The 13,718-nt window shown below is 38.6% G+C and overlaps 1 protein-coding gene across 7 annotated transcripts in view; it reads left to right on the forward strand.

Annotated features, from left to right (window-relative positions):
• MIA2 (MIA SH3 domain ER export factor 2) overlaps positions 1–10,524 on the forward strand; it is a 37,110-nt gene extending 26,586 nt beyond the window's left edge. For 6 of the 7 annotated variants that reach the window (XM_027671243.1, XM_027671251.1, XM_027671265.1 and 3 more), the window contains 9 exons: positions 4–39; positions 960–1,027; positions 1,736–1,818; positions 2,175–2,306; positions 4,177–4,326; positions 5,642–5,773; positions 8,463–8,539; positions 8,938–9,172; positions 9,958–10,524. In XM_027671243.1, coding sequence (XP_027527044.1) covers positions 4–39; positions 960–1,027; positions 1,736–1,818; positions 2,175–2,306; positions 4,177–4,326; positions 5,642–5,773; positions 8,463–8,539; positions 8,938–9,172; positions 9,958–10,109 — 1,065 coding nt within the window. In that variant the 3' untranslated portion in view covers positions 10,110–10,524. The remainder of the gene's footprint in view (positions 1–3; positions 40–959; positions 1,028–1,735; positions 1,819–2,174; positions 2,307–4,176; positions 4,327–5,641; positions 5,774–8,462; positions 8,540–8,937; positions 9,173–9,957) is intronic. The other variant, XM_027671258.1, reaches the window with a different exon arrangement.
• The last annotated feature ends 3,194 nt before the right edge of the window (positions 10,525–13,718 follow it).

Consider the following 13,718-nt stretch of genomic DNA (forward strand, 5'->3'; position numbering starts at 1 on the left):
CAGATTACTTCACATGAGAAAAAAGCTCATGATAATTGGGTAAGTTCCAAATACTGAATTTTCTGAACTTTGTGCATCTTCATTTTTTCATTGTTTGAATAGCTTTCTTTATCACTTCTTTTGTTTCTTACTGAAAACATAATCAAATTATCTCTAACTTATCACTTTTAAACGTATGGATTTTGCAGAAATACACAAAAGCATGTTAAAAATACTTCTGTTATATAAAATAGTTGCAATAATTGTCGGATACCTATGAACACAGTAGAATGATAATCTGGTATTATTTGTTATAGCAATAAATCTGCTGGAAGAACATGACACCATATAACAAATGTGTGACATTTTGCTAATAATAAAAGCTTTTGGCCTTGTTTCAATGCCATTTTGATATTTTCCCTGGATGTACTTCACTTCTTTTATCTACTAATAGGATACGTTATGTCCTATGAGTACAGTATGTTCCATTGACAGCTTCCTAAGAGTGTTTCTACAAAATCCATTTTTACCTTTTTTTTTCCAAACAGGAAACTTTAAAATATCTCCTGACTAATAATACATTCTTCAGTTTCACAGAATGGTCTCTGTAAGATAAAATCCTGGCAAAAAGCTATAGTGCTTTGTGGTCATAATCCTAGAGTTTTTAACTATCTGTTTTTAAAATAAAACTTTCTTACACAGAATTTGAGACTTTAAATCTTCTGTAGGCTTCAAAGCAGCTACAGCCAAAGAATTTAATTTCTGAAGTTTTAAGAACCTGCAGGAAAGCCTTATCATTCTTCAAAAATTTGGGTTGTAGAGCTGCTAATGTCATTTGCTGATGTACATGAGGCTCCATGCATGAGTCATATCCATGCACTTCACATAGAATGTCTTGTATCTAGGAACTGTCATGTTTATGAAGCATTTAATCAATAAATAGCAGCATCTGAGCATCTGATTTTTGTCCTTCCCCAAAGCTGACAGCCCGAGCAGCTGAAAGACATCTTAATGATATAAAAAAAGAAAATGCACATAACAGACAAAAGTAAGTGCAGTCTTGATCTACTTCTAAAGAAATGCAATTTTGCATGTGAACATGTTTTGGATTTGTGTAATTTGGTGTTTTCTAGATCTGTGTTAATGAATTGTGGCCCAAACAGGGCAGAGAAATCACAGCGTTCCATTCAAGTTCTGAAAGAAAGAGAGTCATTTGAGCTTTCCTGTGATTATGACATGCAAGAAATTAAGAATTTAGGAACTATGTGAAGTATTGAAATATTTCATGAAAGAAGCAGAATGTAGTAGTAGAACACAAATGTTTTGGAGGTTTATTTTTTGTTTCAAAGAAGTAAGTATCAACTAGACATCAGGGTTATCTAATGATTTTACAGCTTATCTCAGAAGTTAATACTGAGCTAACAGATCAAGTGGTGGTAGTTGAGAGGAACCTTTAGGTATGAAGTTAACTAATACTTGGAATGCAGTTAGAGTGATGTCATACTAGGAAAGCGACATCTAACGTGTCACTTCAACTTCTGAATTACATTTTAAATACAGCAGCATAGAGAAATACTTTCAAGCATTTTTAATTGCAGAGTTCTGTGACATCCTTTGTCTTTTTTCTTTTTATTTAGGGAATAAAATATATTGCTTCATTAGCCAGTTAACTAGAAAGCCTAGCAGTAAACAGTATAGTCTGGTAATGCTTTTGCACTTCTTGTTCATTTACTACTTATTTGTTGTTTATTTGCAGATTAACTGAAGCAGAATTTAAACTTGAACTTTTAGAAAAAGATCCTTATGCTCTTGATGTTCCAGTTAGACCATTTGTCAGAGGTACAGTATTGAATTGTAAAATAGAGCCTAACTGTTTTGGTTTATGGTTTTGTTTCCCAAGACCACACATGTGTAATTGTTTGAAAACTATCTTGGCCATGTGTATGTACAAATACCAGTCATTTTAAATATAATTGGGTCAGAAGTGACTCTAGGTCATGTCAAGTATTTTGTAGAAACTAAGAGCATTTGTAGTACTGATGAGAGTAGACTTGGGAGTATGTTACACATGGTAATTGGAGCACAATTTTCATTTCACTTACACAATTTAGTTTTTAACTTCACCTGAGAAGTTATCTATACAGTTTGCTAAACTAAGTATTGTGAACTTGAGTATTTTGTTTTAACTGTTCCAGAGCATTCCCCATATGGACCCTCACCAATGGGCCGGCCTTCATCTGAAACAAGAGCTTTTCTTTCCCCTCCAACTTTATTGGAGGGTCCTTTAAGGCTTTCACCTATGCTTCCAGGTGGAGGAGGAGGAAGAGGTACAATTCTTAAACTTGAAAATTTATCTGTTCTGGATTTCTCTCTCCTCTCCTATAAACCTGTCACACCTTTTTCTCTTGCTGGTGACAAAAAGTATTAAAATAGCCAATTCAACATAAACAGTTAATTGGACAAACTTCCTGTTTTTCAATTTGCTTCTAAAGCTGTTTAATGTGTAACAGTACAATAGAAAATCTAGTTGTTACTGGTAGGCTGGTCAGGGGATTCAGTTTAGAAGCATAAATTAAGAAAAGTGAAAAGCCAAACTTAATCAGTCCTCTTTAATTTCTTAGACAAATGGGGTTCTGCTGAAATAACCATGATTTTAAAGTAAACAAGAGTCAATTAATTTTCTGAAGAAAGAATACTGCCACTTCCATCTCACTGGTCTACAGTCACTGAGAGACTGTTGTCAAAAACATGAGGCAGTTTTATTGGGGGTAGTGATACTAGAAAGTTACTGATTCAGTAAATTGTTTCCCTTCCTTTTGTTCTAAATTTGAGGCAGTCATCATACATGGAGAGCATTTCTTCCCCAGTGATAAAAGGGACAGGAAGGCCTTGTGTAAGCAGTACAATTCAGAGATTGAGGAGTAGGTGAAAGCAAGCTGAGGTGTCATGGGTTGTAAGGGAAGAAAAACACTCTTCATCCATATTTTTGATGTTGATGGATACTGTAGATAAATGCCAGAGAAGAGTTCAGCATCTGTTACAGGTAATAAAGAAGCTGCTATTTAATGTGCTACTACCATTACACCCACTGAAGCCTGTGCTTAATTAATGGGAAATATGTCCAAATATCTCTTCTATAAGGATTTCATTGATTAATACTGATTTTTAAAAGGCTAGAACGGACTGTTTATTTACTTTAATTCTTTGTAAAAAGCATATCCAGGTGCATATGAAAGTTGATTCATTTCCTAAACCAGAAAAGCTTGAATGTTCAACTGTACCTATACCACACACAAGCAAAATTATACTTGACAGTGTATTACTATAGAGCCAGTAATGAAACTGAGCTGTCCAATGTATCTTTAAATTGTGGCTCAGCTGTTGTTGGTGATGAAGAGTGAATACTGGGTTTCAGGATGCAGCAAGGAAAGAGACCATGCAAAGGCCTAACTGCTGCCCAGTTCACCATAGAGCACTGATGTAACTTAGTTTAAACAAATGATGTCTTTAATGCCAGCTACAGAGCAATTGTAGTACTCATCTCACAGTGCACAAAACACACAATGGTTTCAAATTTTAGTGTGGAGAATTAGAGGATAATACCAGAATTCAGTATTTCTGTCATTTTTTAGACCCAGTCTATTTTAAAAGAAGCTTGCAATTTAAAATCACTCATTTTTACAGTTTTTAGTGCACTTAGTTATGTGTTGACCTGCTCTTATCTTTTTTGTTTATTTGTTTGTTTCTCCTTGAATGAAGAATTAGAAAGAACCAGAAGAGTGTTGAATGTAATGCGGGTATTTTACAATACTGGTATTAACTCTTGATGTGCAAAATTTTAGTTTGATAAGCAGCAGGTTTTTATCACTGAGAAGAAGATTAATCATGAGGGTACTAGTTTCTGATTTGAATGAACCAAAACTTGTAAAATTACTAGTTTTTTAGAAAGCATTGCACATCCTCTAGATTGTGCTCTTCCTGAACTCAGACTTTTTCACTGCAAACTTCTAAACGCTTCTAGTGGACATAACTGATCATCAGCAAACAGCTGGAGTGTCCTGTGGAGCCATGCGCCTCTCATATCTTGACAGTGTTGGCATTTCATGATTTATTTTACTATTTTCAGACTTAATGAAGAAAGCCATAATAGAGGATTTAAAATACCTGGATAAATAACTATCTGATTACTTTGATTAGGATCCAGAGGACCATCTGCTATGTACGAAGGTAGCGAAAGAGGAGAGCTGATTTCTGATAGATTAACTGATCCCCACAGACCACCATCAGATACTGGATCCCTGTCTCCTCCTTGGGAGAGAGAACGAAGGATAATTCTGCCTCCACCAGGTATAAAACTCTGCTTAGCTACTGTATCCATGGAAAAATGGAGTTACTGACTTGCAATATATATATTTAAGTATATTTTGCTTAAAAATATTAAATGTTTTGTTGGACCTGCACATGCAACTGCACTGGAAGGGTTTTTTAACAGTATTTTTCTTCTGCTTCTTGAACGGTGAGGTTCACTTGCACTTCTCCTGTGCTAATATATATTGGTGTTAGCAGGGTACAATCAGCTGTTTGGTTTCATCATTTCACTAGGAGTTTGTTTAGTGCATCCCTCTCTGGGATGGATAGTTAATAAGAGATCTGAGAAGTAAAAAGTTTTAATTTATTTTAATAAATAAATAAAAACTAGCTAATGTTGAAAAATACTGTTTTTCAAAAAAAAATTATATTAATAGTACAGGAATACCATGGTACAGTCATCCTGTCTGGCACATATTTTCCTGTTATACTGTCTCTTTGATGATTAACAGCAACAAAATCAGTCTACACTCTCACTTCTTCAGCTAAACATCTGTATTGCGCTTTACCACCCAGGGAAGGCAGAGATGAGCCAAAGAGAATTCTACTGATATTTCTCAAGTTAAAACTTGGCGGGGATGGACAACCTTCCTGTATACCTCTAATAAAGAAGGAAAAATGTTACAAGTTTGGAAAAAATAAAAATTTAGGTAACATACACAGATTAAAGTACCTCAATTATTGGATGCAGCAAGCCATATTGTAGTTGCTACACATCTGTGTGAAAGCCTGATGATAAAACTCAAAAGTCTGCTCAGGGGGCAGTTTCTCATTTGCCAGATCTGATCTGTTGACAGGACACTGCAGAGAGGTAATCTTGTTTCCTTGACCTGTGCTGTGTTCTTAGCCCATCTTTGCACTTGGATCTCAGTGATACAGTTTGTCTTGTAGCTGCATGATTGATTGATGCCAGCAAGTTGGTGGAAATACAGCACAACAAAACATAATGGAAAACAGCATTCTTACCAAAGAATGGCTTAAAACATAGAGTATCTTATTTTGTCTTTGATCTTTTTTGCTATGCTGAACCTTTGTTTCAAGGCCCTGCTGTTTATAATCGTAACTTTCAAAATTCTGCTGTATGTTAAACCAAAAATCAACAAACTTTCTCTTTTGCAGGTCCTGAGAAACATAAGCTATTGTACATACTTAGTGGGATTCCTGTGTTTGAGTTATTTAAGATTTGTTTGCTCACCCTGATTAATAGATGCAAGAGAATCTTGCTGGTCTAAAATTGTATGGAATGGGAGAAATAAATCTTCACTGACCTGTTCTGTTATTTCTTCAATGATAGGTGAGCCTTACGCTGACCCAGTTCTTCCTCCTCGAAGACAAGAAAGATTTTTCCCTAATCCTCCAAATACTGGAAGACTTTCTGGACCAGCAGAACTACGAACTTACAATATGCAGTCTTTTGATAAAACAGGTGGGAATTGCTTCCATGGTACTATCAAACGGAGAATCTCAGTGTAAGCTGACTATGCGTGGTAAGCCATGGCAAGAGGAAGCTTTATAGTTACCACAGACCTGCCTTTCCCTTGTGAAAAACATTGTAGCACCTGCTAATCTCGATGCAGTCTTTCCCTATTGCCAATAGCCCTCCCTGCTGTCAGGTGGATGGGATTCCCTGAATAGTAGTCATGAGGTATTTTTTTGGTCCACCTTCACTGTTCTGTATGTTAACCACTCAGGATTGGCTTTGACTCTGTTTTGGCTCGTCCTGTGAGGCTCACCACAGTGTTAAAATATCACCAACCTGTACTTGCATTTCCATGCCACATTTGGTAATGTTAGATAGAGTTAGAATCACTAAGAGTGAAAGAAAACCAGCAAACTTTTCAAGTATCCACTGGCTTGGCACATGGAAGTAGAAGGTCCTGAGGCCTCTTCCTTCAGACTGCTGACCATACTGGCAGCTTTTTGTAGTTCACAGTGCAGTTGCCTCCAACTTAATCACACCTTTCACTGGCCCAAGTACCACTAGTTTTGAATTGCCCAGTTACGTTCTTGTTCGTGACACTTAGCAACTGCCAGAAGCTCAAAGTTTTGGTGACTGAAACAGTTTAAGAGCTTAAAACTTATTAAGCAGTTTTTGTCCTTATGTAATGCCTGGTAAGTCACATGTGTTTGATTTGTCAGCAAGGTGAAGCCATTAAACTCGCAACAGAAACTTCACTGCCCAGTACTCAATTACTGGTATGATTAGTAGTCAGGTACCATCCTTGTTGCAGTTTCTGGCAATAGGAGAGAGAACCTTTGTTACTTGGTGTCATAATGTGAGAACTGGGAATGCTGAACTTAGTTTCGGGTTGTAGGTTCAGGAGTTACAGTGAATTTTTCTCTACTGGAAGACAATTGTGTCCCTGTACAGTTACTGAACTTCCCTCTTTCCCAAGCCTCCCATGTGTTTCACTTCTGGTTTCTCATACTTTGTGTTGCACTGAGGTCTTTCTTCTAGTAGTTGGATGCTGACTGAAGGACAAGAGAGGTGCACTGTCTTTGCACTTACTTATTGCATCCATTTTTATCCCTTTCTTCAGTCACTGCCAAGCAACAATTAATTAATTTTTTTAAATTATATATTCAGTTCTTGGGCAAAACCTCCTTAATAGAAACAGGGGTTTGGATAACTTTGCTGCCAGCATTTAACAGGTCATTAAGCATGTGTAAATGTTGCTTTTTAAAGACATAACATTTCACTAGACTTGGGTATTTGTTAAAAAAAAAAAAAGAAAACCCCCTTCAATTAAACAACCAAACGAACAAAAACCAGCCCATCCAGCACATACTGTCTGACTTTGGAACAGCAATGTGTCTCACAGTGCTGAAATCCAGGCTCCAACTCTAAAGGGAAAATGAGTTACTCTTACTTAGGAAGATTATTAAATGTTGTTTAAAATGAACAAAATAATATGCATTTTCCTAAGCTGGGGTGGCAAACTCTATAAAAACTTTCCACTTGAGGAGGTACCTGAAGCAGGAAACTTCTTGTCAGAAAGGAGAGCTAAAGGTTGACAGTTTGTGAGCAAATTCACAAGGACTTAAAATGGAAAGTGTTATGGAACCTAAGTATCAAGGCACGACTATTCTCTCTGTGACATAAGGAGCTGAAATGTTTCATATGGTTAAGTAACAATATCATCAACAAAGGCAGGGCCTGCTTGAAATGACATGTAATTTAGATTTTTTTATAAGAGCTATCTGTTCATTGAGAAAAGAGCTTTGTTTGCTTTCAAGGAGTAGAAATACAATATGTACATGAAAATTCTGTCACTAGTTAAAAGTATTGTTTTGGTCTTGTGTTTTTTAGTATAATTGTCTCTGTTCAAGCCGAACTGTAACAAAAGCAATATTTTTCAAATCTTAGGTTTGGGGGGTTGTTTGGTTGGGGTTTTTGGGGGGTTGTTTGTTTGTTAAAGAAAGTGCATGTAATGTATATATTTAGTATATTTATATCCAGTCAGATTCTACTCTCTGACAATTCCCTTTAATAATTTTCTCCAGCTATTACTGAAAAGAGTTGTTCTCAGGGAAGTATAAAAGTAAAAACACTGAAGTTCATATTTATCTCTTAAGTTATAAAGTGAATACAGCAAATGAGAGGATGATTATTATTATCATTTCTGAGTGCTCATCCAAAACTGATGTTCTGAAAGTCTCCTTGATATTTGGCAACCAAGGAGGGAATTTGTTTTTGTCAGACTTTAATAGGATTGGTGTCGGGCTCTATGCCAAGAGCATGTCATAGTGCAGCCATTTCCAGAGTGGACCTTACCACAGAAATAATTTATTAGTAGGAGAGAGGGGGAAGTGGAACTGCTACAGTAATGTTAAGATGCACTGCCAGGAAAAGGCACTTGTAACTTCTAAAAAAACCCTTATTTGGAGACAAGAAACTTTGGTAAAAGCTGCAACTTGTACATAAGTTGGAGAAAATACTCAGGCAAACCTTGGTGTTCCTCAGTTGTTTTTCAGTCTGCCTGCAGAGCAGTTGCTTGGTACAGCAGTTTGTTGTTATTGTTGCCTATATATCCTGATTTCAGAAAAAAAGTACTGAATTCAGTGGTGCAGAGAAAGACATCACTGAATAACTTAAATTTAACTTTTGTATACAGATGGACAAACATCTTCAGAACATAGTCCACGAACAGAACCAAGCGGAGATGGGATGAAGGATCATTCTAACCTTAGTGTAAGTAGTGAAAGAGAAGCTTGATTAAAAGAAGCTTTAATTTTCTGCAAGATATTTAGAAACATTTGTCTCTAGTCCACTGGTCATGTTATGTTGCACTGTGCAGTCCAAATTATAAAATTATATGTATACTTTTATCAAACACTTATTGACTTGTGAATTAACTTTGATGTATTACTGATATAACCCCTGCTGAAAATTAATTATAACCCAAAAGATGAAACTGGTCAAGCTGATGGTCACTGCACATAGATAGCCTTGCTCAGGATTATGCTGCAGCTAAGGCAGAGTTGGAACTAGCTCTTAGCTAGTGTCACAGCCTACGTGACAGCGGGCCTGAGGGGGTTGGAAACATTCCCTTTCCCTCAGCTAACTTCCCTGGTTTCACTGTGTTGCAGAACTCGGTCCCTGATCAGTCGCTGGTACCTGAAAGTGAAGCTGTCAGTTCGGGGTTTGTGCCCCCACCTTTCCCTCCAGTCAGACCTCCATTGATGCCTGTGGATCCTAGAGCACCACCAGTACCTTTCATGAGACGAGGACCTCCTTTTCCTCCCCCTCCTCCTGCTGGCATGTATGGACCACGGGAATGTTTTCCAGTACGAGACTTCGGGCTTCCACGCCCTCCACTGCCAAGTACGTGGCTTTTGCCAGCATTTACTTCAAGTTGCTTAGCATGAGTTACCACACTGGGTGAACATGTACATCTTTATTTGGACATACTACTTCTTAATTCAGCTAACAGGGAACATCTTTTCTGATTAAGGTTCATGGTGGTGTATACTTCCTTTTTCACAACAGGTTATCTTGATTTTTTACAAATACTAGCTTTGGCTGAAAAATACACCCACACATACTGTTCAGCATTTAAAGGATTCTTTTTTTGGTGTGGGAAAAGAAGTAGCTGGTTACCTTAATCCTTTTCTTCTTAAGAAGTTGCATCATCTATAAATCTTAAAGTTTTGTCCTCTGACTCTGAGGTGTGCTAGTGTCCGTGCAAAGGGAAAAACAACTGTTTTTCCTTAGAGTTTGCATTAGTGGAGCAAGATGTAAGTATCAGATGGCAGCGTTTCCTTCTGCCTCCTGCTGTTCTCCAAGCAGTCTGTGAAGAACTAAGGCATTTATCTTCCAAATACCTGTAAGGTGTGGCAGGCAAGGGCTGCTACGGACTGAAGGGGATGCTGGCAGGAGCAGCCCGTTAGCAGGCAGTGACTGGCTGCTACTGTGAGTCTCTTGGGGGTAACTACTGAGAAAAGTGATTGTTTTGTCTCCTCCTTCCTGGTACCTCTGTCTCTTCAGAGTGTAACACGTGACTTCTATCTAGGTAGGCCTAGCTGAGCAGGAAGATGTGGAGCAAGAGAAGCAGCTGCGTGTTTACTGTTGTGATTAATATTAACTGGACTACTCTGATTCTTTCACAGTAAGAAATCCATTTCCAATGAGACCTTATCCTCACTATCCACCTCAACGACCTGGATTTTTGCCTCCACCACCTCCTCCTGAAAATAGAATTGAACCACCTCAGTCAAATCCATCAGCTGTAGACCAACCAGAACCACAGCAGGAGACTTGATGGCCATTTGGGGAATGTGCTGAACCCTTTCTGTGCTCTCCTAATGGCATTTTCCTTATGTTAAGTAACTATTGTTACTTAGGTATATATAAACTACTTTGCTCAAATTGAAGCTTAATAGAGAAAATTCTCAGGATAGTACATTGTAAATAAAGAATGAAATAACTATGAATATTGTGAATAAGTGATTTCCACTGTACAATAGTCATTTTAAATTAAGTATTTCTAACTTGAGTAATCTCTTCAGAGGTGTATAAAATTAAATCATGTGAACCATATTGTAAAAGTCCAGCTGCTCTGTCCTTGTTGACCTGTACAGGGAATCTCTCTGCATGCCAAAAGTGGTGCTTGCTGCTTTATGACTAGGATGTGAAAACAAATGGAAACAGTTAATAAAAATCTACAGAAAATGAAAGCAACGTCATTGTTACTGTGGTATAATAGAAGTAGGGGAAGAGGAATCACCATAGCGCTCCACTACAGTCTCTGTTAATGACCTCGTAGGTGATCTTTCAGCTGTCGGAGCTTTACAAAATGGCAGTTGTCCTACCATGACATTGGGAGGGAAGGGGAACTGGAAATGCTGAGCAACTCTCCCATCACTCCTCAAAAGCTGGAGTGGGGTAGTGTTTTATTGAAGATGTGTACAAGAGGTTTTTATGACCTGGAGGAAGGAGTCATAGCTATGAGATGCTCCAGCACCACCTGACCCTGGCCTTTGAAGACATATGTCTGCAGCAAACTAAACTAAAGCTGGTTGGTTTTTTTTTTACTGTCTCAACATGAATTCAGTTTATTAGGCTTCAGATTTTAACACTAGTGTTTGGGAAGCTGGGCAGGACAAAAGCAGCATTAAAAAGTAGAAGAAGGAAGTGGCAAACTGCAGCGTTTGTAAGTTTGAGTCTATAAAAGCATTTGGTGTGTTATCTCACTCACGCCTTCCTGTGAGGTTCCCATTTGCTGTGTCCCTTGCAGGAATGGCTGTCACAAGAGGCACAGTGCCTTAGCTGCAGCCAGGGCACAGGCTGTCCAGGGCTGTGCTGGCTCCAGACAGAGCCAAGCTCTGTCTTTACCGACACCTCAACAATCTAAAAACTTCTGGTAGAAGCCGTGCTGGCTGGCTGTTCTGACAGCTTGGTTTCAACTTGAAAACAATGTAAGGACTCAATGCAGTCATTTGCTAAAGGACCTTTTAAGATAAATAAGCAAACTGTTTTTAGCAAGATCCCCCCCCAGCAGCAGTTCAACCACCAGTCCCCCTTCTTTGCATGCACACACACAACACATGGTTTCAGCCTTTAATACAAATGCAGCCACCACACCCCATAATTAGAAGTTACCAAAAAACCTCCAGTCTACTTTTTTTGTAATTGCTTTGGTCAAGTCTGCCAAGGGAGCTTCTTTTGCAGCTCAGTACTCCTGCTCTTACCATTATTCCCACCTTGGCTTCTTTCAGCGGCAGAACTCTTCCATGGCTCATTCCTGCAGTCTCTTTATTCTCCTTTCTCCTTTAGCCCTCAAAGGCATTTAGATTAGCCTTTGTACAATGACAAGTTCTGACAACAGATATTTTAAAGCATCATCCAGGTCAAATTAACTCTTTTTGACTATTGCATCACTTTCATCCAATTAGTTGTTGCTCTAAGTTTGCCTGAAAGACTTCACCAAGATTCTAAAGGGAATTACTGGGTTTCACCCTTATCCTTGTCATCAGCCCTAGGAACAACCAGAACTGCCAACTACAGCCTTACACCTGCACAGAGAACCAATGGATAGCACAGTCCTGGGCCGATAACACTACCATAGCCCTTTTTTATTGTTTCCCCAGCTCAGCTGAAGGGCTGCAAAAACTCTTTGGGAATGTACCTATGTTTTCTGAGAAAATACAGTATTTTCTCTGTACGGGTTAAATATTTGTTCTAGCTTGTAACCAAGTTAACTCTTTGAAAAAACAGTTCTTCCTCCACCAAAACAATCTACTCTGCCCACAATGGTACTGGAAGCTGCAGGCAAAACAAAAGATAGCTAGACTAAGATAATGCAGGACAAGCATGAATTAGATCATCCTGCAGAGAGAATTTCAGACTTTTTCCCTCCTCCAGTAATGGCCCAAAATTTTATTTGCAAATTTGAAAACAAGCTCAGGTTTATGCAATAGGAAGCAGGTAGATGGTATCCCCTAAGATGTATTTAGGTATGTTTAAGAGAGAAGGGTCACACAGAAGTGAATGTGGGGAAGTCCCTTTTCCCCCCCACCCTCAAAAGAAAAAGGAACCCACTTTTAGATGAGGGCTTGTGTTCCAAGTTTCTGCAGCTAAATCTAGAATACAGAAGACTAACCTGACAGTGCCATCTCTTCAGGAAAAAACAACAGAAGTAAAATCCCATCTGGGATTATGCAAGCTCAAAGTAATTTCACAGTTTGTAAGGTCTCACTCCAAATGCAAATGCACTTTCCATATTAGGAGCATCTTAGTTTCCTAACATTTGATTTCAGATTGCTTCATCTTGAATCCCTTCATCCTGGTATCACTAATACAGATTACTGCTGAAAACACAGGCAGACAACAAACCTAAGACAAGAGAACAATCAGAGGTGCTTTTCTCCAACCACTGCTCAAGGTGTGGCTTTCACCACACACTCCTGCCTTACTGGACTCCCTGTACTTATCAATGTCAGGACATTGACTTCTTCCCTGGAACACAAGCCAAAACCAGTGAGTAGACTTCAGAGTGTATGAAAAAAATCAGACCGGGAGCACTAACAAAGGACACCCATTGATAACAGCTGATATTAAACATTCTGGCTGTAACTGCAGTAAGAGAAACGGCTGCATATCTCTCCCATAGTAGGATGAGCTGCTTCTCCTGTTCGTCTTATCTTTCAAGATTAAGTTAATTAAAACAAAGCATAAAATAGGTTAGACTGAATAGAGAAAAAACCTTGTTTATATAATGGAAAGGCAAATGGGTTACTTCCAACTCCAGTTCGTAAGGCAGTTACCCATAAAATGCAGTAGCTTACAGAGAGAAAATCAGCATCCTGCATCTATGTTTAAACCAGAGAACGCAGCATTTGCTCGATTTGCTTCAGGAAGTTGCACAGAAAAAGCCAGAAATCTTGAACCCTTTGCGACCAAACTTCAGGTTCAGATGTTGCTGAGCAATCACTACCAGACTTAACTGCTACATAAACCTCACTCCTGAGACTGAGTCCTGAAAGGCATTGAGACCAAGTCCCTTTATTTCACTTTACTAGAATATGAAAAGCTGTATTTGCCTTATCTTTATTACCCACAGCATCTCTTCAGAATGTTGGTAAATGATCTTGCTTACCAAATCTGGAAGATCTGGGAGACTGCTTGAACAACAAGCAGTGCAACTCTCACACTTGGCAGCAGTTTGGACTATCATAAAATGAAGTTCAGGAGCTCGAATGAAGTCCGTGCTTGGCACGCACACATGGAACAGTCACTCTGACAAGTCTCACAGCACAGTCAGCCACTGCAGGGCACAGCAGCTCTTCCACAGCTGACCAGACATCTGCAGTTTTCATTCAGAATGCACAGCTGCGTACTCTGAGTACGGATAAAATGTCAAACTGAAGCA

The sequence above is a fragment of the Neopelma chrysocephalum genome, unplaced genomic scaffold, assembly GCF_003984885.1.
Source record: "Neopelma chrysocephalum unplaced genomic scaffold, ASM398488v2 Primary Assembly neopelma1_24, whole genome shotgun sequence".
Classification (NCBI taxonomy): Eukaryota; Metazoa; Chordata; class Aves; order Passeriformes; family Pipridae; genus Neopelma; species Neopelma chrysocephalum.